This window comes from Meleagris gallopavo, chromosome 3 (assembly GCF_905368555.1).
Source record: "Meleagris gallopavo chromosome 3, MGAL_WU_HG_1.1, whole genome shotgun sequence".
NCBI classification, from domain to species: Eukaryota; Metazoa; Chordata; class Aves; order Galliformes; family Phasianidae; genus Meleagris; species Meleagris gallopavo.
In genome coordinates, this window is record NC_139406.1 from 2,759,988 (window position 1) to 2,784,724 (window position 24,737).

Sequence of the window (24,737 nt, forward strand, 5' to 3'; positions counted from 1 at the left end):
TGACTCTTCATCTCTGCTGACACAGCAGAGCATTGTACCACTTAGTGCTATTTGTGATCATGAGCACTAGCAGCTGCAGAGCAGTGGTGATATTTGGCACCAGGCTGCGACTCCCATGACACATGACAGCACTAGCTTCATGGCCCAGATGTCTTGAATCTTTATTCTGTGCCTTTCAGCTGAAAACGCTGTTTAAAAAAAAATAGTAAACTAATGACTGAAGCAATTGTGCTGATAGTGGCTGTGTAATTTATTCTGTGCAAAAGATAGGACTGATAGTTTTTATTTTGTAACAAGGATGTTTTGTTTTTCTATCAGCCAACAACAGACGTAGAGTGACACTGTAACATGGTAACAGTTCATTCACCACAACTGAGAAATCAGTGTAAGAAAACAAGATCTCTGTTTACTGATTGGAGTTCATTATACAAGATCTCCAGGTATACTCATTACGGTATACCAATTAACACTGGATTTGTATGTTTCCTGATATTTGAGGTGTTTGTTACTTAGTGTGGAGTGTTGTTTGTTGGGCTTTTGAAGGGAACTGACAACACTGAGAACTGAGATGTTACTTGATTTGCGAGATGCAGAGCAGTGTGGGATTGATATGAGAAGCTACCGAAGTGAAGACATGTAGAGGAGACAGCATCTTGGACTCATTATCTGGTACAGTCTGTGTTTAACAAAAAAACGTATGTTCAAGTCTGCAGCAATGAGGGTCTGTGCTGTGAGACAGGTGGAGTGGTGACTACCCTGCTTACTATTCTATCCAATCATTTTCCCCAGGATAATTTGTAGTACTAGGACAAGTTGATTAAACCTATTTTGATTCTCATTATGCTCAGTCTACTGTGTATTTGAAATTGGTTTGTTGGGTTGGAAGTACTGCAGGGGGTCTCATTCACCCCCTGCTGAAATAAACACTAGTTGACCCTTCTTAGTGCCCAGGTAGAATTTGCTAGATCTCTCCGTCACCTTCTGTCTGTTATTGCTTAACAGGTTTGCATGGTTTCAGAAGATAAGGACATCAGCCTGGAAAAGTGCTGTCTTGCCTTTGCAAGGTCCTCTACTCCAACCACTCTCGTGTTAGTGTGGTGGCTCTTTTATTTTTCTAGCAAGTATTTGGGACATTAACCCTTTTGCTTCTCAGTTTACAGTACCACTCCGATGTTTTAGCTGTTGCTGAGCAATGCTATGCAGAGCCAAGGCTTCTCATAGTATCTTGTCAGCAAGGGGGCTTGAGAGGAGCACAAGAAGCTGGGAGGGAACAGAACCAGGACAACTGACCTAAACTGGCCAAAGGGATATTCCATACAATATCACGTGGGAAAAACTATAAACCATGGGCAGTGTGCTGGAGGGGCTGCTGCTGCTTGTGGACTGCCTAAGCATTGGTCTGTGGGTGGTAAACAGTTGCTTGTACATTACTTGCTCTGTAAATATGTATATTCTTATCATTACCATTATTTCTCTCTTTGTCTTCTGTCTTAGTAAATAGTTTTTTTCTTAGCCTACAAGTTTCACTACTTTTTTTTTTTCTTTCCCCCCCCCCCCCCCCCCCCCCCAGTTATCTTCCCCACCTCACTGGGGGCAAGGAGAGTGAGTGAAAGGCTTGTGATGCTGAACTATCTCCTGGGTTAGACCACAACAGTGAGTTGATAGATAAGTATCAAACCCAAGGAAACAATGATAGCTGGACTGGAAGGAGAGGCCAGAGAGATGATCTGGAGCAATGAAGATATACTGTTGGTAAAAGAGAATCAGGTCTGGGAATACTTGAGGAAACTGGATGCACTTAATTCCATGTGCTGTAATTGGATGAACTCAGGAGTTCTGAGAAAACAGGTAGATGTAATCGCTAAGCTGCTCTCAGTCTTTGATTGTGGCAGTTCGGTGAGAAGTGTATGAGGATTGGAATACAATAAATGTTACTCCTGACTTCAAAAGGAATATGTAACCTCCTTCCTGGGGAAGATAATCAAGCAGCTGATCTTGGAAGCCACTTCCAGGCTGCGAACAAGAATGTCATTAGAAGTCAGCTCGACCAACTTGAAAGGCTTCTATAGTGAAGTGTCTGGCCTGGTAGTTAAGGACATAGCAGTGGACTCTGCTCTGTCTGTCTCTATAAGGCCTTTGAAACACTGTCTTCTGTGTGATCTTTGTAAACAAGCTGTTAATGTATGAGCTGAATATGTGCAGTGAAAGGATCAAAAACTGGCTGAAAATCTGGGCCCAGAGAGTGATTATCAGTGGAGTGGAGTTGTGGGTCAGTAACTAGTATGTACCCTTGGATGAATACAGGATCCAGTCCTGTTCCACATATTTATTAATGATAGAGATGATGGGGAGGATTGTACCCTGAGAAAGCCTGCAGATGGCACAAAACTGGAAAGAGTGGCTAATAGACCACTAGAGGCTCATGCTACCATCTAGAGGGACCTTGACAGAATGGAGAAATGTGCTTACGGAAGTCTCAAGCAGTTTAGTAAGCAAGAAGTTCAAAATCCTGCACTTGAGAAGTAGCAACCCACTAATATATGCCAGGGACCGATGAACCGGAAAGCAGATCTACATTAAAGGCCCTGGTGTTCACTTGTTCTGGTGGACACCAAGTTGAATATGGGCCAACCAGTGTGCCTTTGCTGAAAAGAAGGCTGAAAGCATATCCTGGGCTGCATTAAGTGTAGTGTTAGCAGCAAGTTGAGAGGTTATCCTTCCCTCTGATTGGCCCTGGTGAGGCCACAGTGGCAGTACTATGTCCAGTTCTGGGCTCTGCAGTACAAGAGTGACATGGACGTACTGAAATGCCACAGTGAAGATGAAGAGACTAGAGCATTTCTCCTACAAGGAAAAGCCAAGGGAGCTAGGACTATTCAACCTAGAGAATAGAATTGGTTGTATGTTTTTTCATTCATCTGGGTAGAAGCAGCAATGGTGTATGAATATGTATGGATTTAGTGTGCTGGGTGGTTTTTTTTTTTTCTTTTAATTTATTGTCACTACAGTGTAGCATCTGCTTTCTGAAAAATATAAAGTGTTAGTCTATTTGTATTGAGCTGTCTTTTCATTATGCTTCAGTTTCAGGTTAACTTGTTCCATAAAAATATCTCAATGTGTTTTGTGTTTTCCCCACTTTTTTTCTGAGGTAAGGTCACACCGAAGCTATTAAGAAAAGTGAACTGAGCAAAACTGTGTCCTCAACACAGAATTTGTCTTCTGACATTTCTTCAAATACCAAGCCTTAGAGAATCAAGTTTCAACATTTCTTACCTGATTGCAATTATGCAATGAATGGTCTTCAAAAAATTTTTGAATTTTTTCAAAAAGTTCACCAACTAAAACTTTTTTTAAACCTATTCTTGCATATATTCTAGATGACTTTTATATAATCTGAACTAGAAACTATCTGCCAAATAATCACAAGAGGAATAGAGAATTTGAAGACTACTTGAGAAAGTTTGAATTTGCTTATGGATTACCTTTGACTTTTATTTTGTCATATGAAGAGGACTGAAAAAATGTTTGAGTTAAATGCATGCTCGATGACTTTGACTTTGAAAATAAGTCTTAAAGCACCTCTTTAGTTTATTTCCTATTTTCTTATATCTGTAAGAATTAGATTGGACTCATAGATTTCCTATTTTGTTTCTCATTTCCTGTTTTTTTTTCTCATTCTTTTTTTCTGAATGATAGGCAAATTTGTGTGTGTGTGTGTGTACGCGCGTGCGTTTGCTTGGAGTAAGCAAACCAGGTTTGTTCCTTCTTGGAGTAACTTGACGATTCTGCCAGCTCATAGCTAATTGAACAGTGCTTTAAGAAATTGTTCTTGCTTTGGATAACGTATTGAAACACCGATGATCTAGATTTCAAATGTATGCTTAATAATAAAAAAAAATCTATTGTGGCCAAAGCAATATTTGCACATCTAGATGTTTATAGGTTTCCTGTTTTCTGTTTTCAAATAATGCAGTTGTTTTCAGATGATTTTCTGTTGGATAGCTCTTCAGATATCCTTCTACTTTAATAGCAAACAGTTTGAGAGACTGTTTTGGCCTCAGTCTGCCTGTTCCGTTGATTTCTGTTCCATAAAATGGGAATGACTGCTGGCAATCTAGAAAAATTACATTAGTAAATTTAAGTCACTTAATGCTGTTTTAGAACATGTGAAGACAAGAGGGAGTTGGGGAGCAGAGAAGGTTTGTGAACCTTGGAGTTGTATGGAAATTCAAATATCAATGGATTACTCCTAAGGTGGGAATGTTGGCAGGTTTTTTTTTTTCTCCCCAGAGCTTTCATGTGACCCACTCCTCCCCCCCTTCTAACCCCCATAGTTCTCTCTTTCCTGGGGGAGGATAATTCTCCAGAAGGGGAGCTGTGCAGTTTCTTCCTTATTTTAGGTTATTTATCTTGTTTTGTTGGAGAGAGAAATTGGGGTATTTCTACTGTGTGTATACCTTCTCTCTGAAGTCTCCTTTCTTGAAGCATACAGATTAGCTCTTGGCAGTTGATTATGTCTGATAGGTTCAGTGAGCTTTTCTGCATAAGACCTCTGCAAATGGATTGCCATTGTATTTAGTTTTTCTTCCTCCACCTGATATATTGTTCTTGATTTCACACCTTTCTTTTTCTATCCATGACCAATGATTCCCAAAGCCTGAGCTTATGCTTTCGGTTAAAACCAGTTGTTTATTTTCAATATTACCATTTTCCCATTTGTCCAACAGAAAATGTATCTACAAATAAATGTATATGTAGGTTTTCTGCTTCTATCTTCTGATTTAGTAAAACAACCCAACATCCATGCACTCTTACTTACATGAGCATATCCTACTCTTCAGTAGATTTCACTGGTTTTGAGCTTTCATTGGAATCAGAAATTGCTCTTATGCTTATATAAGGTTGAACATGATGAAATCCTGTTAAAAATTGGAGTGCTGCTGTTTTATAGCTATCTGGTAATGATATTTTCTAATTTGGACAAGCCTATAAAAATCTGTTGGTTTTTAAACCCTGTGTCATTAAACTCTAAAGGCAAATCCCACCTCAGGTTAGATGAGACTGATGCTCTGGCTTCTATAGCATCATTTTTTCTGTGTTATTTAATGTTTAAATCATGTTTTAAAAATTAGAGAAACTTTAATGTATAGTATAAATATAAATATAATTTTCTTTGTGTAAAACAAACAACAACAAAAAACAAAAAAAACCACACAAAACAAAGTCTGTCAAATTACTTGACCACGAAATATGAGTAAACTTATTTTATCTCGGTGGTATGATCGCTAAAAAATAGCTACAGTGCCTGAGTAACGGGTGAATGTGAATTAAAGCATGCTTTTTGTGCTCATTTCCCTTTATTTTAATTTTCTTCATTTGGTGAGGTTTTTTTGTTTATTCTGAACAACAGTTTCTGAATTAGAGTGGGAATTTTGTCAAAGACATCATTGCAAACAGGGAAGAATGTCTGGAATACAGTAAGAACAATAAAATGTTCAAATTGCAATTGTAATTTTACTTGAACTTTGTAGTGATTTAAAAACATATTTCTGTAACGCTCTCACCCACCCACCCGTCACCTTGCCATCATGTGAATTGTCCAAACATTTGAAAAATACAGTTTTTATAGAAATAAAGACCCTATCTGGTAATTTAAAAACGTCTCGTAACGCTAGACCTTGTAAAAAGATGGAACTAGGCTTTTTGCTTGAAATAGCACAAAAACTTGGGGAAAACAAGAAAATGTTCCGGGAAAATTGGTAGCACAATAAAGTTTCTCGTAATGAAATTTTAAGAAAAAATTGAAAGAAGACAGACATTTGGATAATATGTTGCTAGGAAAAAATCTTGGATATTCACTGTTGTTGCGTAAAAATGAGTTCGATTTGGTTCTTATTCTCTTTACCTGCGTGATGGTTTACTTCGAAGGTCTTAATGAAACCTTAATTTAAGCTCTTGTGTCTTGAGACTTAACATTGTAAGCTCTTAATTCATTAAGTAATTTAATAATACCATTTTTCTTCGAGTTCATGTAATTGTTTGATTATTTCTTATTTATTTCTCAATGAAATAAGATGTGGTATCACATAATCATGCACCATCTAGTCCTTAGTGGGATACTTCTTTCTCTGTTGAGTTTCATTAATAACAATAGCACTGTCTCTTTTAAATATGTGATTTCTACTTTCGAGTCTTGCTTTTTTTCCTGTCCTTTTTGAAGTGTTGCACACTATTCTTGGAATTGGCCAAAATCCAGAAGATGCTGGTGCTAACAATACGTCATCCTTGGTATCCTTTATCTGTGATTCTCATGTACTTAAATTCAGGTTAATAAATAATATGACAGAAGTTCCACAAAATTGTTATTAATTTGAAATCTTTGTGATCGTTTTTGTATTCAATAATGATTACATTATTTTTAGATATATTATTTTTATATTCAGTGCTTAGTTTTGTTTAATTCATTTGGATTATTTGCTTGGAGTCAAATGCATTCTCTATTACTTAGTGGATATTTGCCTGTGGATTGGTGCCCTTACTGATGCTAGGTTCCTTTCAGCAGTGCTTGTGTGGAACGTATTTTCACTGAATGTAGACTGCTCTCCCTTTTAATAAACATTTTAATGCAGTAGAGTCTGAATCAAAGTAAACCTATCTGCTGTTATTTTCCTGTGACAGGAATGTGTCCATTCACATGGGATGGTTGGTGAGCTCTAGACTGATGGTTTGTACAGTTCCTACTTTTCCTTAGTTATCAGGCAATGAGTACGTGTGCATTGCTCAACTCTAAAAGAAAGTACAAATAATATTGATTCTTTGCTACGTCAGCTGTAATTCTTTTGCCATAAGCCTCTACATTTCAATAAGAAGAAACTTTTGAAGCTATAGTGGCTATGTAATCTTCTGCTCTTTAAAAGAGGATGTGCTGTTTAAGTGTGGTGTGCTGTAATAGGAAAGAACTTCTTATTGCTAGGTTGCATAAGCTTGTCATAGCCTGGGGAAGATTGTTGAATGAAATCATTAGATATTGATAACTGTAATTAAACATTTAAATATTCACCTGTTTTGAACTGCTTTCTTTTACTTCTATGAGGCAGACTTAATGAACTCTGTGACACTATCATCATGGATTTTTGTACTTCAGATGTGACTAGAGATGTCCTTGGCAGCTCTAAAATACTAGGTCGATGCAGTTGCAGTTAAGAAGTTTCTGCCTTCATCCTCTGTGATCTGTGGGTGTGTTCTCAGTACAGTGAATATCCCTAAGATGGCAAGAATGAAAGAGAGCTTTGAATAAATTCAACTCTCTGAATAAGAAACTGGAATATCTGCAGGACTAATCTTAGGCACTGTCTTCCTGCTTCAGCACTTGTTTGTTCTCTAGTATGTGGGATCAAGGCCTGTTTCTAGGGTGTCTCTTTTTCTCTTTTTGGTTTGTTTTGTTGTTATTTTAAGGCTGTATCCTGAATCATTCTGTACTCTGATAAGCTGCTTCTGCTACCACTTGGTCTGTGTCCCTTGGCAGTTAACTTTCCTGAGTCATGCTGAGAAACTGTGCCTGTCCTTCATGTATGCAAATAATAGGTTTTTACGTTTCTCAATAACTCTGTTGGTTTCATATCTTTTATAAGATTCTTGCCCAGAAGTAGACAGCATGTCAAGGATAATAGTATGTTTGTGATTAAGTTTGTATGTTTTAGACTTGTCTGTTTTGTGTGTGTAAAGTTTCTGCATTCCTTGAGTAGAGTTCAGGGATTCACAACCAGAAAATCTCTTTTCTTTGTATAATACTTCCTTAGAAGATTTTTTATTAGTAGCTAGCTGCTGCATAGGTCTGCGTAGATGTGTATTCTTAAATAAACAGATGCAGCATTATCTTTATTCTCTTAAACTGAAAAAAAAAAAAAAACCAAAAACAAAACCCAACCCACTCTTACTCTCTTAAGCTAATTTTGTCTGTTCTTCCAATCCCCATCTTTACGATCAGATGTACTTTCTGCTTCAAATTTTTCTTCATCTCATCCTCCTTGAATTCATTAATCTCTATTCATCTTTTACTTGTTTTAGAGTGTTTTCTTTTTGAAGCTTTTACCTACTGCATGTTTTTGCCAAGTAATTTTCTTTCTCCTTTTTCCCTCTTTATTCCCATTTGTCCTGGTTTCACTGCATCACTATGCATAAAGTTTGGGAAGTCCAGTGTGTACCTTGAGGTATTGATGTTGAGTGAGAAGAGGCTATAATCAGCATTATTACAGCAAAAACCTCCTAGATTAAAGTAGAATGAATTCTTACCTTTTTCTCCAAACTAGAACTGACTTCAACTTACATCAGACCAGCACCATACATCATCTCTCCTGCTCTGGACTGTTATAACAGATGCAACCCTGGTCATGGACGAAATGAACTCTGTGGACAAATTAGAGGGTGGCCCATAGCCTATAGCAGTGACACCTATGTAATTAATCAGGGTGTGTGATAAAATGTTGGGTGTAACTGGTAGGGAATAAAAGGTGAATATTTTGCTGGTTTCAGCCAAAACTGTTAATTGTGCACTGACGTTTTGTTTGTTGCTGATGAGAATGCACCTGGGGCCAGGCTGTGCCATTCAGTAGAGAAGAGCCATTGGCTTTATGATGTGGTGTGACAGCAGGTCGTGGGGTAGAGCCAGAGCAGGTGGCCTGAATTAGGAAAGGAATTAGTCCATACCATGTGAAATTACACTGAAGGCTATACATCTGTGGGGAGTTGGCCAAGGGGCAGCTGATGTTTGGGGCTGCTGGGCATTGTGGTTGGTGAAGACTCGCAATGCTGGTGGAATGTTGATCAGCAAGTAGTTGTACTGTTAGCTAGGCATCAGTCATTGGGTGGTGAGCAGTTGCATTGCATATATATATATATATATATATATATATATATATATATAGTTATCATTGCATATTTATTTCCTTCTTTCCCCTTCTGTCTTAGTAAATAGCTTTTATCTAAATCCACAAGTTGTATTGTGTTTCCAATGCTGACAAAGATACCTACTAGTGCTGCAGTGAACTACTGAAGTCCTCTTGCTTCAGATTTTTAAAGCACTTCACATGCTGTCACATCTTCATGTATTTAGAAGGATCTAGATGTATTATACTTGTCTCATTCTCTAGTGATACAACTATTAGCTGGAGGTGAATTGGTACTACTGTGTTCACTTCCTGGATGAATTATATGTATTCTTCTGTCCTTGCTGCCCTCCCCTTGATTTCAGAGACATTTCTATCAGTTGTATATTGCTATCACTGTGTTGCAAAGAATCCATCTCACACTGCATTTTTTTCTGTGCCATGCTTGTTGTTTTGCTGTCCTTGATAATAAAATGATGAATGATGATAAAACTGATAATGGCATTGCCCTGTGACTATGGGATAAGTGAACATGTTCAGTTTAGGTCCTTACTTCTGATTGCGCCAGGTTGCTAGAACCAAGCAAGTTAGATCTATAGAAAAATTGTAAAAGTTCTCTTGACATCTTGTTTGTTTGGTTCTAATCTTTCTCTGAAGGGAACTTATTTCTGTTAAATAGCCGTATGCTCAAAGATGTCCCCACTCCAAATATTCCCACCACCTTAGGTGAAGATCTCTGTTGTAGATTCTTCCTAAGATCATTTTGCCAAGGATATATTTTGGGAGGATTTATTCTTTCCTTAGGATTTGCCAGTTGAATCTTGCTTCCATCATCATCCAGATGTTCAATTTCAGTATCCCAGTTCTACCCATTAATTGAGCGGGAATCTCTGATGCAGGGCAATGCTTCAAGTTTTATTTTCTCTTGGTTCTTTTACTGCTGCCTTTCTTCAGAGCTGTTAAATACTACAGTACATAAAACCTGGTGGAGTTGTATGGCAGTGTCTTCTGCCCTCTCTCTTTAGTTGTATTTGCAAATAGAAAATTCTGTTGGCATGTGAAAATCAGTGAGTTTCCAGCTGTAGTGAGTTTTACTTTAGCAGATTGCTACTGACAAATTGAACAAGATCCATCTGTTTTTTCTATTTTAATACATTAAGAGAAACAAGAAGCATGTTTCTTTTTCTTTATCTCTCTCATTACAGTGTTTTTTTTTAAGCAGCCACATTTCTCATGTTTCTATGTTCAGATTTGTTTTTGTATTTAGAACAGATACAGCCCAAGTTTCAAATCTTAATTTTGTTAGAAAATCTGCATTCATTAGAGATTTGAGGAAAAGGCATGTCTTTTAGTCTGCTCTGAAAGTTATCAACACATTTGGTTCTGTTAGGATTTAGGGAATAATTCTGGTAGATATTTATTGATGAAGATTTTTGGCTGGAGTTGTAAAGTTTGCTATTGAATGTGATACCATTACATGATTAATTTGGATTATTTAGATTATTCTTAATGGAGGAATGATTTACAAGAATGTGAGAGCAGGAGTAGCGCATTAGAAGTTGTCCAATTAAACTTGCCATGCCAGTAAGTCAGAAACTGTGACAGATAAGCCATTTGGGTATTCTGTTAGCAGAGCAATCCTTCATTTTTGTCTCCTTTGGGAAGGACGTAAGTATGGGGAGTATTCAAAATTGAAGTTACTCAGATTTACAAGAGAGAATGGTCACGTTTTTAGTGACATCTGAATTGGCTGACACATGCAAGTCAGCGGTGAATTTAGAGTAAGTAAACCTTAGAAACAAAATTAATTGAATAAGAATTTATTCAAAAACATTTGCTGTACTCCCATCTGTAATTATGCTGCCTCCAGACCTGTGTCAGACTTTCCGTACTCACATACCCAAACTTTCTAGTCAGGTGACAACTGCCAACACTAAACAGTGCCAATTAGTTTATACTGTAGTCCTTCCTGGCATGATAGCAAGAATAGAAGCTTCTTTGACTGTTTTTACACCATCCTTTCCCCTCTTGAATCTAAGAAAAATGAAAGGAAACATGATTAGCAAGTGGTATAGGATGACTTTTTGTAGATTAGAGATTTAGACAGAAAACTGTTAAATTGGAGACTGCTGTATTAACAGTTAACTGAAATAGTGCTGTTGCAGATAGATTTCTGATACTGGTCGAGGATTTTGTGTGTGGGTTATACGGAGTATAATTATCGAGTAGTCAGTTGTTACTTCAAACAGTATACAGGTGCAAATAACGTAGAATAGTGTAGAAGTATTAATTTGCAGCAGTAAATTCTCACATTACTCTGGACTAATCTTGTTATCATGTGACAATGTTAGTAATAACATTTGCAAATAAATACTGTGTCATTTGCTATTACACCTCGCTTTGGGCCGGTGCTTGAACTTTTTTGTTTTATGTTTGTTACACTGATGTCCAGGCTTGGAACCGATAGTTGTTATACATATGACACCAAGCTGAGTGCTGCAGATGATGCACTGGAGGGAAGGGAAGCCATCCAGAGAGACCTGGACAGGCTGGAGAAATGGGCCCATGTGAACCAAATGAGGTTCAACAAGGCCAAGTGCAAGGTGCTGCACTTGGGCCAGGGCAATCCCAGGTATTTATACAGATTGGGGGAAGATCTCCTTGAGAGCAGCCCTGCAGAGAAGGACTTGGGGGTCCTGGTGGAGGAGAAGCTGGACATGAGCCAGCAGTGTGCGCTTGCAGCCCGGAAGGCCAGCTGTGTTCTGGGCTGCATTAAAAAAGGGGTGGCCAGCAGGGAGAGGGAGGTGATTGTCCCCCTCTACTCGGCTCTTGTGAGGCCCCATCTGCAGTGCTGCGTCCAGGCCTGGGGCCCCCAGCACAGGAAGGACGTGGAGCTCTTGGAGCGGGTCCAGAGGAGGGCACTGAGATGATCAGAGGGCTGGAGCACCTCTCCTGTAAGGAAAGGTTGAGGGAACTGAGCTTGTTTAGCTTGGAGAAGAGAAAGCTTTGGGGTGACCTCATTGTGGCCTTCCAGTATTTGAAAAGAGCATATATACAGGAGGGATACATGATAGAACAAGGGGGAATGGTTTTAAACTGAGATGGGGAGGTTTAGGTTAGATATTAGGAGGAAATTGTTCACCCAGAGGGTGGTGAGGCACTGGAGCAGGTTACCCAAGGAGACTGTGGATGCCCCATCCCTGGAGGCATTCAAGGCCAGGCTGGATGTGGCTCTGGGCAGCGTGATCTGGTGGTTGGTGATCCTGCACATAAGCAGGGGGTTGGAACCAGATGATCATTGTGGTCCTTTTCAACCCAGGTCATTCTGTGATTCCATGGTATATGAACCTGGACTCCAAAAACAAACTGAGGAATTAAAACTTTATTTCAGAATCTAGTGGTCACGTGTGGAGAGATCCATCAAGAAAGGGAGAATGATGGGTACCTTCCAGACATTTTTCTTAATACCATTGGTCTGTTTCCAAATGTAGGGCCAGTTAGAAAGAAATTTAATGTGTACTATGGATATGCTTTCCTTCTGAAATCCTTCTGCATCACTGAAGGGTGATGCATTTGAATAATTCTGTTTGTTATAGGAAGCGTAGCTTAGAATAGAATGCCATGGCTTATCCTTCCTAAACGTAAAGGTGTCTGTGTATCATAATTAGGCACAAGGCTTTAAAAAATTATATTAGTCTCCCTTTTGTACATATTTTTCACTTTTCATTGTGGAGACCACTTTTATGGCGCTTGTGTTTTCATGAAAGCCTTCTTTTTCCACATGCCCTCTATTGTTAACGTTTTCTTTTTCTTTCCAAACTTTCTCTTCTCCTGCCCTTTACATTTCAAAAACTTCTGCCTTTGAAGCGCAAACCCCAAAACTTTAAATGGGATAATAAAGGAAGGTGGGGAGGGAAGCCGCAAAAACAAGCAACAAAAAGGCAACAAAAAATAGTAAAGCTGAATAGAGTGCCTTGAGGAAGGAATCATTGTGAACATGAAAAATTACTCTGGGAGTAATGTGTTTCTGATTGATGATCTAGGTTGAGCTGTAGCAGTGCTGATTGTTGACTTCCAGGTAACATTTCTGATACAGAAAGTAACACGTGAAAGGTCTACCTGGTAGATTTGGCTGTGAGTCTTTACTGAACAAGGGCCTTAGTGTGGCCTTATGCTGAAGCTTTGTGGTGATTGCTGATGTAGTCTTTTTCTAAATAAGTGGTACACAAATACGAAGTCTTGACCTCTTGAGCTAGTTAAAAGTTCTTGAACATGTATTATCATCATAAGGATGTTAATCCTATTAATGAGAGTTCTGGATGAATTCCAAGTAGTTAATTGCACTGTGTGCAGTGTTTTTTTTTTCTGATTAATGAAATGTTGGATTGTATTCTTTGTTTCCACTGTCACTGTGTTCTTTTACTAGCTAATTCCATGAGATAATCCAGAACGGACTTCACTTGAAATAGACAAGTGCTTGCAAAAAGCTGAATTTGATCAAAATATAAAATTTATTTTTGCCTAGAATTGGTAGTACTGGTAGGGATATAGGGATTTGCTACATGTGGAGCTATGTTGGAGATGAAAGATACCAGTAGTGAGCCGTTATATAAAGGATTGTACTAAGGCTGGCATTTTGTTGGAAATAATTAATTTTTCATTTTTATTAAAAAAAGAAGAAGATGAGGCTTCATTTTATGTTAATTGACATAGGATTTATTTCCGAACTGTTGGTATCTTAAACTGTGAAATCTTCCTTTTCCCTTTTGTTAGTGGAGTCAATCTCATGTTTGAGTGCGATTTGACCCCTGAATGTGTCTAAAATGAGATTAAAAAAGAAAGAAAAAAAAATCTGACTCACTCTGGGCAGTGGCTTTTTGTGACAGTTGAATTTAAATTAAATTTGTCGTAGTTTTTCTAGCTTGATTTTTCTGCTGCCAGTGCATGCTTTCTCTATGCTTGCATCCATCGTTTACTTCTTGATAAACAGCTGTCCCTGTTAAAAGGATTGTCTGGGTTTTTTATTTTTTCACTAATTTGGGAGAGATGCTGTCCAAATTGACATAAGAATAAATGCTTAAGCTGTAAACAAATCTGATGTAGTAGCATGCTTCCCAGCAACGTGGATTTGACTTCAAGGGTTTCTTTATTTCATAAGCAATCAAAAAATCTTCTATTACTCTGCTGTAGCCTTAATTAGTACCATTTCTAGTGTCAATCAAAACATCTTCTTGGAATTTTTTCTATTTGATCTGCTGAATTTTAGCTTAAAACTAATGCTTAAATTTTAATGTGTAAATTCATTTGAAGATCTGGGAGTCTGTAATTTACTAAATAGGAGTAGTTGTTTTAGCAAAATCCTTTCCTTTGGAACAAAACCTAAGCAAATCTTACTAGTGTGGGAATATGGGCTTCCCATTGGTAAATACAACAGGAAATCTTCAGCTCTGAATTTCTGGGGGCTTTGTAAGACTGCTTGTATTTTTTTCCATGAATGTGATTGTTTTACAAAGGTGGTCTAAGAAGGTAAACAAGGACCATATGTAAATTAATCACTACAAAATTTGTCTCTGATAAAAGAGGATTTTTAAGCTTTCTAATGATACACTAGCATGGTTAACACCAATTGCTATTTTAAATTGAATTGTGAACACGTTGAATCTGTGAATAAAGTGACATGAACTGTTATTCCAAGAATCACAGAATGATAGGGGTTGGAAGTGTCCTCTGGAGAACATCTAGTCCAACCTCCCTGCTAAAGCAGATTCCCTACAGTAGGCTGCATGGGAAAGTGTCCAGGCAAGTTCTGAGCCTCTCCAAGGGAAGCTTCACAACCTGCCTGGGGAATTTGTTCCAGTGGTTTATCACCCTCGAAGTAAAGAAGTTTTACCTTGTGCTCAGATGGAGCGTCATGCGTTCTAGTTTGTGCCCATTGCCCCTTGTCCTGTTGCTGGGCAGCACTGAAAAGAGCTGGTCCCATCTTCTTGACAGCTAAGGAATAAAAAAAAAAATAATGAAATTCACCAAAGATGCTTCTGTTTTTTTTTTTTTTTTTTTTTTTTTTTTTAACGGATACAGATCCACAGACGGCCAATGTCTTGCTTTGAGCTACAGACGTTCTGATAGCTTCCTCGTTTCCTCTAGTTCCTCTTTATTTCTGAATCTGTGGGATTATTTAAAGTGTTATCCTACTGATGTTTATAAAAAAGAAAGTGATGTTTTAGTGGGCTGGGAAATGGTGCAAATGGCTCTTTCTTTTCTGCTACGGTTTTCTCTTATTCCCTGTGGTAAACTAAGAATATTCTGCTATTCTTGGGATGCTTGTTGTGTTCTCTTATAATTTCTTTAAATTTCTGTATGTTTTGGCAGGGGAAAGTCTTCTAGAACTATTAGTTTTGAACAATTTAAAGAAGCTCTTCAGGAACTCTCCAAGAAGCGATTTAAAGAAAAAAGTGATGAAGAAGCAATTCAAGAAATATATAAACTAATTGAAGGAAAAGCACCAATTATATCTGGAGTAACGGTATGTTACTGTTCTCATGGATGGATTATTTTAGCTGTCTTTTGTTCTACCCTAGCTTTATACTCACCTGCTTCCTCTGCAGTGTGTCTCTGAGCCTGGAGGCAACAGCTGTACTGAGCAGAGTGAAAACAAAGGTTATGTAGTGCGTGATTATTGCGCTGTGGTGTGTATAGCACTGTCATTGCTTCTACTGGGAATTGTAGTACCATGTGGTAATCAGAAAAAATCAAGGAGAGCTCTAGTCTGGTTGAAACACAAATGTTTATAAAGAGTGATGTATCCAAATAAAAAAGTAAATTCAGAACCTCGTTAAACAGTTCTATGTTGATGGTAGTTGATGGTGAAATACCAAGAAGAGTCAAGTAAAAAGAAAACAAAACAACAACAACAACAACAACAAAAAACACCTTAAAATCAACCAAGTAAATCCCACAAAACCAGAAATCCGGAAATAATTATCATTTGGTCTAGTCTTTGGTTTCTTTGCTCTCTGTTTTGTTATCTTTTTCTTTTTGGCATGTAAACTTTGATAAGTCTACTAACATTAATAAAATAAGTTTTAAACCTAATGTACATAGGTTTGGTTATCCTTCTAAATGTTCAGGTTGGACAAGCTTTTACTTTGTAGTTAATTCAGTAGATACTAGATTGTTCACTATGATCTTGAATAGTCCTTTCAGTCTAGTTCAGCTGTTTAAAGTTAGTGGTCTCCCTGAGTTTAGTCAGCAAATAATCTCTCCTGAAACTGGTTTTGCACAAATGAGCAGTGAAAATGTCAAGTGGAGAAATCTCTTTTGAGTTGTATAGTTTGTTAGGTTTCTACAGGATTTCATCCTATTGCTCTTCTTCTGACTGGTGTGCTATGAAGGATGAATAGAGGATCTTCAGAAAAGATGGTGGGGAAAAAGGGAAAGAGGACTTGTGCTCAGTACAAAGCCGTAACCTGACAGCATGGGGTCCTGGCTTAGGTCAGATGACAAATGAATAGAATGCTTGTGTGTGAAGAGAAGAGAACAGACCAACACAGGTGATGTTGTAGTAGGCATGAACTACAGATCTACTGATCAAGCAGAGGAGAAAGATAAAGTCTTCTTTAGGTAGCTGCAGAAAACCTCACAATTCTAGGCCTTTGCACTCAAAGTTGCTATCAGCTATGCCAAAATGTCTAGGAGTAAGCAATCTAAAAGACTTACTCTAGAATGAAAAAAAAAAAAATTGAGACAATGATCAATGATTTGCAGAGATGCTCAGTTGAATATGCAGTACACAACCAAAAGGAAGAATTAGTTAATAACACAGAATTATAGAATGTCTTAGGTTGGAAGGGACCTCAAAGATCATCTAGTTCCAAAACCTCTTGCATTGGACAGTTACCACCCACTTGATCATATTGCCCAGGGAGCAGATGAACCTGTCTTTGAACACTTCAAGGGATGTAGCATTTACAGCTTTGCTGAGCAGTGTGTTCCAGTGCCTATCTGGTCTCTGAGTAGAGAACTTCCTCCTAGTACCTACTTTAATGTTCCTTCTTTTAGTTTAAAACCATTTGCTCTTGTCCTATTACTGTAAGACCATGTAAAAAGTCAGTCTCCCTCATTTTTATGAGCTCCCTCTAAGTATTAGAAGGCTGCAATGAGGTCTTCCTTAGAGCCTTCTCTTCTTCAGGCTGAACAAGTCCAGCTGCCTCAGCCTTTGTTCACTGGAGCTCCACTGCTCTGGTCATCTTTGTGGCCCTCCTCTGGCCCCACTCCAATAGATCTACATCTTGTGCTGGAGGCCCCAGCAATGGGTGTGGTATTCCAGATGGACTTTCACAAGGGCAGAAACAATTTCCTCCCTTGCCGTATTGGCCCTCCTCTTTTGCTGCAGTCCAGGATACACTGGGCCTTCTGGCCTGTGCCTGCACACTGCTGGCTTACGTTCATCAGGGACTACAAGCCCTTCTCTGTAGGGCTGCTCCCAATGACTTCTCTTGGACTGGACACATGTCTGGGATTGTCCCAAGCTCAGGTGCAGCACCTTTCACTTGACCTTGTTGAACCTCATTCAGTTCACGTGGGACCACTTTTTGAGCTTGTCCAGGTCCTATAGGATCACATCCCTTCTTTCTGTTGTCTTGTCTTGGTGTCATCAGCAAGCCTACTGAGGGTGTACTCGATCCTACTACCTGTGTTTTTGATAAAGATGTAGAAAAGCCCTGCTCCCAAGATGGACACCTGAGGGACATGACTTGTCACTTGCCTCCACCTGAACATAGATTTGTTGACCACAACTCCCTGCTGCAACTGTCCAACTGATTCTTTATGGATGAATGTGGAGATTGTGACTGAGCTCACACACAGAAAGGAAGTGTACAGAAGGTGGAAGGAGAGAGAGGCTATATGGTATGAGTATGGATTATGTATTGGGAACATGATGAGGTAGGCCAAAGTTCAGCTGGATCTGAGGCTGGAAAGAGTGCTGAAGGGCAAATAAGTTTCTGTTAAGTGTGTCAGTAGTGAAATAAGAGCATGTGTTGATTGGTGCGGATGGGGATCTAGTGACAAGGGACATGGAAAAGATGGAGATGCTCAATGCTTTTTTTTTTGTCTCAGTTTTGACTGCTAGAGACTAACCTTTGGGGTTCCTAGGTCCCTGGCCTGAAATAGTAACCACAGTAGAGGAAGATGGAATTAGGAATCAGTTCAGCAATTAGACACGTGTAAGTCCGTAGGACAACATGGATTACATTCAGGAGTGCTAGAGGAGCTGGCCCGCAAAGCTGCTGTCCGTTGGCTTCAAAAGTCCATGGCTTTTGGAGATTCATAATAACTGGGAAAACACAAATATCACACACATCCTTAGGGCTAGCAGGTGAATATATCCAAGTACTTACGGCCATGTACCATAACCTCAGTCCCTGTGGAGGCTGTGAAGCAAGTTATCTCAAAAGCACTTTCTAAACATACCAAGGGCAAGGAAAGGATTTGGAGCAGATGGTGCAGCAAGACCGTTCTTTCCAAAGGCAAAGAAGGGACGGGTCTAATAAATGCTGTGGACAGGGATTATAGTATAGTTTGATGTCAGTAGGACCTCAGAGGCAGCCCGTTATCACCAAACTGGGGAGATACAGACTAGATAAAGTGACACTATGATGAGTGGGGAATTCCAGATGGACTTTCACTGATCTATTGGGTTTGGAGATGCAGTTAGTAGTGCAAAGTCCAGCTGTCAGCCAGCAGCAGCTTGTGGTCTTTCCAGGCAGATGGATGGGACGGGGTGTTCTCTTGGCAAGTTTGTGAAAGACTCCAAATTGGGAGGAGTGGTTAATATGCTGGAGGTCAGTGGTTCCATTCAGTGGGACCTTGGCAGGCTGTAGAAACAGGCTGATGGTAAGCCTCATGAAGTTCAGCAGAAGTAAAAGCAATTTCCTGGGTCTGTAATGAATTAACCCTATGTAAGACAATAGCCTAGGGGTCCACAGGTCTTGAAGCAGCTTTTCAGGAGAGGATCTTGTGGCCATGATGTTGAACAGGAGTCAGTAACAGTCCTTGTATCAAGTGAACTTTTGCAGCAAGAAAAGGTGGCCACATCCGGGCTGCCTGAGCAAGTGTATAGCCAGCTGATCCACTGAAACGATGCTACCCTTTTATTTGGCAGCTGTGAGATTGTATCTCAAGTGGTGCATCCAGTCTGGGACTCTCTGGTGCAAGAAAGAGATTGATACACTGGAACAAGCCCAGTGCAGAGCCACCACGATGCTCGGGCTGAAGCATGTAATGCGTGAGGAGAAGTGGAGAGAACTTGGTGTGTTAGGCTTGGAGAAGGATAAGGGGAAATGATATTTCTATCTCTAGCCACATGACTGGAGGATGTACATTCTGACTTGATTTTCTTAAAGTTGGTTGTGGTGGTTGTTTTTACCCCAGACATGGTCAAATACTGACGTAAGTTTCCTGGAGAGCTTGTGGAATCTGCATCCTTGAAGGTGTTCAGAGCTTGACTGGATAAGTTTCTGAGCAAGCTCATAAAGCCTTGCTGCAAGTGCGAGTTTGCACTGGATACAAGCTCATATGTATTCAAATGTTCATTCCAACCTAAATTTTTTTGCGAATTTATGAATCTGAATAAATCAAGATCCTGGACTGCATTGTAAGAAAGCTGATAATGATTAGCCTGTGGGCATGGAACAGACTATTTGAGCAGATAGCTTGCCTTTCAACTTTTTTTTTTTCTCCCCTGAGGTCTCTTTTTGTCTAAAGCATTAATTGTTCTATAGTTACACATGAGTAACATTTATATTTAGAAAGGGAAAGTCTTTGTGTGCCTGTCACTACTGAACTGTTAAGTAGTGTTTCTGGAAGTGGTCATCATTGTCAGTGAGCTGCATGTGATTATAGATTTATTGTTATTATCAATTGATTTCTTTATTGCACCTATCTAAACTTCTGAAAAACTGCTGCTAAAGAAAACTGTGTGCAACAATATGGTGCAAAGTATGTAAGTCTTGAAATGCCTGAGAGCTGGAGTTTAGAGCTAGTATTACTGGGGAGGAAAAGAAAGGGTCATTTTTAAATGCTGAATGTGCAACACATGATCCAGCCCTTTTACCTAGGCATTACACTGCCTTACATTGATGGTGTTAGGTCAGAGTACTGTTGAACTTACTGATTTGAAATTGTTCTTGGAAGTGATACCACATACAGGGTACGTTCAATAGTGAGTTAGTTGTCACATTCTTTTTGCGTGCCGAGAGGAAGAGGCATCTATGAAATCTAACTTTTTCTTTCAAGTTTGATGTGTTTATGAAAACAGGGAAAAGAAAATTGAAAAAATCTTGAAATAGTAAAAAACCAAACAGAGAGAAAAAAAAACAACAAAAAACAACAACAAAAAAACCACCTTCTCTTTGAAAAGTTTTTTTGTTGGTTGTCATTCTTTACAAAGTTCCTGGATGTTACCAGCAAATAAATAATACAGTGGCTGAACTGTAGTAGTTTCTGAGCAAGCTCTCTTTTGAGCCTTGCTGTTAGCAAAGGCTTGCGTTGCATCCAGTCTCAAATGCAGTTTTCTTCTGACCTAGGTCATTTTGTGTTTTATGATTTTAAGCTGCAAAAATGTCCAGTGACATAGAATCCCTAAACCTCTCTGGACAAGGTATTTCTTCACCTAGTGGTGAAGAATTTTTTTCCATGTGAAAAAAAATCCCATCTAGTTGTAATTTCCCATGTTCCAAATTGTGAGTTATCTATTCTTTTCCCTTTTTAAAAAAGATATTTTTCTTTCTTCTGCTGTGCACTTTTAAACTGTTTATTCTGTAACTCCACTGTTGAAAACAGCAGAAGGGTTATTCCTTCCTTCCCACCCACTGGAGGTGAACAAACCCTCTTCCCTGAGCTCTTCCCTGTATGCCACACACTCCAAGTTCCTCACTATTTTATCACTCCTTCTCTGCAAAGTGAGAAAGAGTAGTGAATTGCTAACAAAAGCTGTGCAATTGTTTTAAACCACTGAATCAATTGGTATAAAGACAATTCCTTTTTACTTTCCATAGCTTCTACTGAGACAATGGCCTGCTCTTATCTTCTCAGTGTGACTGTAGTGTGAGGAGAGATTCAGTTGAAAGGGATGGGGAATGGTTATGCGTACCATTCCTGACTCATCTGGGGTGCTTCCACCAATTTGGAGGTACAGTTAAAAAGCAGCTTTCCAGGAAAATACCTCTAAAAATACAGGTTATACTGCAGGCTTGTGTTAATGAAAACAATTATGTGAGTGAATGGAAGAATTGGTCTTGAAGGTCTTGAAGAACAAAAGTGTTGATATTTTGGGAGGTATGCTGGCAGGTTTGCTTGGTGTTCCAATCAGTTTACACATTCATTATACTTAAGTTTGTTGTGCAAAATAAAACATTTTTTGTAATGAGAGTTTTAAAAAGAAGAGGTAAAATCTTTAGGTACACGTGTATCTTTTGTGGTATGCCCACTTTGTGGTGAACTCTATGTGCAAACAGAACAGAAGAAAAATGAAGGCTTCTGTAAGCTCACAAAATGGAAAAAGGGAAGTTGCTCCAAGTAGTTTATTGCCTCTAGAAAAGTATAACTAGATGAAGTAACTTACTGTAGATAGTAAGTAGTTCCAGCAGTTGGTGATCAGGAGCAGAATTGCTATACGATGAGACAGAGTCATTTGTCTGTGAATCACAGTGGAAAAGAAGGTAAGTGCTTACTTGCTCAGGTGGAAATTGTCCTCATTCAGCTCTTTGTGCTGGTCACAGTATTTTTTGTATTTCTTCCACTGATGATGGCCAGCTTCTCTTCCTCTATTTCCCTCACTCCCTTTATTTTCTTTGTCTTGCAGTACCCAACTGGAATTAATAATGAAAATAGGTTTTACATTTTTTTTTTTCCCTTTAGTTGCCAGCTTAGTCTCTATAGGGTTTTTGGAGGTGGTGGTTGATTTTATCACAGAATCGTAGAATCATAGGTTTGGGTTGGAAAGGACCTTTAAGACCATCTAGTTCCAACCCTCCTGCTATAGGCAGGGGACACCTCCCACTAGACCAGGTTGCTCAAAGCTCCATCTGGGATGGCCTTGAGCACCTTCAGAGTGGGGACATCCACAGGATCTATCTGGCAATCTATCCCAGTGTCTCGCTATCCTCGCAGTAAAGAGTTTCTCCCATATATCTAGTCTAAATATACCCTCATCCAGTTTAAAGCCATTTCCCCCTGTTCTGTTGCAACATGGCCTTATAGAACGTTCCTTCCCAGCTTTCCTCTATGTCTCCTTCAGATACTGGAAGGTTGTTGTAAGGTCCCCATGGAGCCTTCTCTTGTCCAGCCTTAGGACTACCAATTCTGTCACCCTGTCCCTATAGGGGAGCTGCTCTAGCCCTCCAGTGATCTTCATGGCCCTCGTTTAGACCTACTTCAAGTGCTGGATGCCTTCTTGTGTTGGGAGCCCCAGAACTGGGTGCAGTACTCCTGGTGGGGTCTCATGAGAGAAGAGTAGAGGTGCACAGTCACCTCCCTCAACCTGCTGGTCATGCTTTTGTTTCCGCAAACAAATTGAAGGTGTGCACACTGAGTTCATAAAGGCCATTCATGAAAAAAATAATAGTAAAAAGAGAAACGTTTTATACTCTGTATGTTCTACTCCATATTTACAGAGGCAAAATCATCTTTGAAAATAAAAAAGGAGGATGCTTAGTTGAGCCCTGCCCTTCTGTTTAATGTTTTTGTGACCCAAAGGAGAAGGAATGTTTTGCTTTTAATATAAGCATTTGTCATCAGGAACACAAAAGGAGAACAGAAGGGAGAAGTGAGGTGAATAGCATAACTTTATTGTGGCAGTTTATTATCTCTGATCTTCACGTTCAACTTAAGAAAGACTTCAGCAATTACTCATTTAAGAACAAGTTGGAGAAAGTCTCTATACCTCACAGTAATTGCTCTTATGCTTATTTAATGCATTGTAACTCCTCTGATATAGGAAGCCTTCTGATCCACCAACACGTGATGTGGGATCACTGTTGCTCTTGGTCTGGATTTGTGATTTTGCTTTTTCTGGGGCTTTAGGTTTTGTTTAACCTTTTTCTTTTTTTTTCTGGACAAAAACTGTTTCTTTTTCTTCCGTGGTGTCAGTGAACCTTTTATTTAGAGTTTTGACATTTTTTTCTTCTCACACATGCACATGTCAGTATTTTAAAATTTCAGTTAATAGATATGAAGACAAAGGTCAGAACCATTGTCCCAGCGTGATTTTTTTTCTTTTAAGATTTGTCATAGGGGTGCTAAAGCATAGAGCTGTTTTGTCACTTTTCTATAACTGACTGTGTTGCTGAACATTGAGAAAGTGCTTGCAGATGAAGAACGAATTATAGCAGAACGTTTTCATGTCTCAGAGCTAGTCTATGAAACAGCATTATGAAGGAGACAGTCTTACAGAAGTGTGTTCGTTTGGTGGTTGTTTTTATTTTTTTATTTTTTAATAATCTCCAGTGGGCAGAGTTCTCTTGTGACTGTATACTGCATGTTCAATTTACCAATACTTTGAGGAAAGTAGAACAAATTCTTTATTGGGCACCAGGCCGGGAGTTTTTACCTTGCTACTCACGATGTGTCAGCTTATACATTCTATCGCATTTTCATTTTACCTGGCTGAGCTGCTTAACGCAATTTCTGATCACAGGATATTTTTTTTTTCCTGCTTAGCTCAGCTGTAAACATGGGTTTTCTGGTTATAAGTTGCTAGCAGGCCAATATGTGTGAGAAAGCTGTATGTTTTCTTGCATTTCTTCTTCATAGGCGGTCTTATTTTCTGTTTTCAATACAGAAAAATGGCTATACCTGCAAATAGTACTCTGAGACTACCGAGCAGAAGGTCCCAAAGGTCATTCAGCGGTGTGTTTTAAGAAAAATATGCTCCAGAAGTCATTTTCTTTCAGTGACAGGACTCCTCCTCCACATTATCTTTCCCCTCAAGACATATTGTAAAAGCAACACTGCAGAACACAGCAGTATTGCACATGTTAGGAGGGAGAAAAGCAGGAGTTTGTAGTATGAGATTCTCATTAAGTAACGTATGTGGGCAGACAAATTCCCTCAAAACAGTGGTGTGGAGGATATGTGGCTTTTGTGGTGAACAAGACTCAGTTGCAGCTTTCATTCTAGGCTAATCTACGTATTCTGTTCTCTTGGTACGTGTTTTCCAAGTCTCTAATGTTTTTATGTTTAGCATTTCAAGACATTCAAGCTACGTTATTCTGTGGAAGAGCTATGTGTTACTTTGAAAGCCTTTAGCTTTTAATGAACCCTTATTTAGGCTGAAGATGGGGAGGGGTGGGGAGCACCTTTGATGAAAGGTGTTTCCCAGCACGTTTACTTCACTTCAAGGAAACCAGGGTCACTTTTGTCTATATAACGCATCCTAACATGTAGTAACACAAACAAGGGTACCCAAATTGTATTACTTTATTCATCTTAGCGCTATTTTCACTAGAATAAAAAATCTTTTTTTCCCCTTTTCTTTTAGTATGCTTTCTCTTCTGATTTTAAAATACAAACTTAAAGATCAAAGTGACTGTTCCCAATTCAAGTACACATGTAGTGTGCTCCCATACTTTTCTGTGAAATACCTTATTTGTGCAGTCACATTGTCTTTGTCTCAAAGACAGCAAAACTTTAAGTATTTTTTTATTACTCAAAACAACATGGGAGAAAGTCTGACATTCAGTCCTCCTTATTTGTTACTTCTCTCTTAACCCTTAGAGCTTAGAATAAATTTCAGTCTCTTGAAATAAGGAATTCTAGTTATATTGTTTTGCTGAAGCTAAAACATTCTAAATT

General features: G+C 38.9%; 1 protein-coding gene across 5 annotated transcripts in view; it reads left to right on the top strand.

Annotated features, from left to right (window-relative positions):
* The window catches only part of TPPP (tubulin polymerization promoting protein), a 55,416-nt gene that overhangs the window by 21,200 nt on the left and 9,479 nt on the right, over window positions 1-24,737 (top strand). For all 5 annotated transcript variants that reach the window (XR_014882235.1, XM_003204706.5, XM_010708261.4 and 2 more), the window contains exon 3: window positions 15,255-15,408. Coding sequence is in view for 4 of the 5 variants with exons in the window: in XM_003204706.5 (XP_003204754.2) it covers window positions 15,255-15,408 (154 nt within the window). In the remaining variant the exon portion in view is untranslated. The remainder of the gene's footprint in view (window positions 1-15,254; window positions 15,409-24,737) is intronic.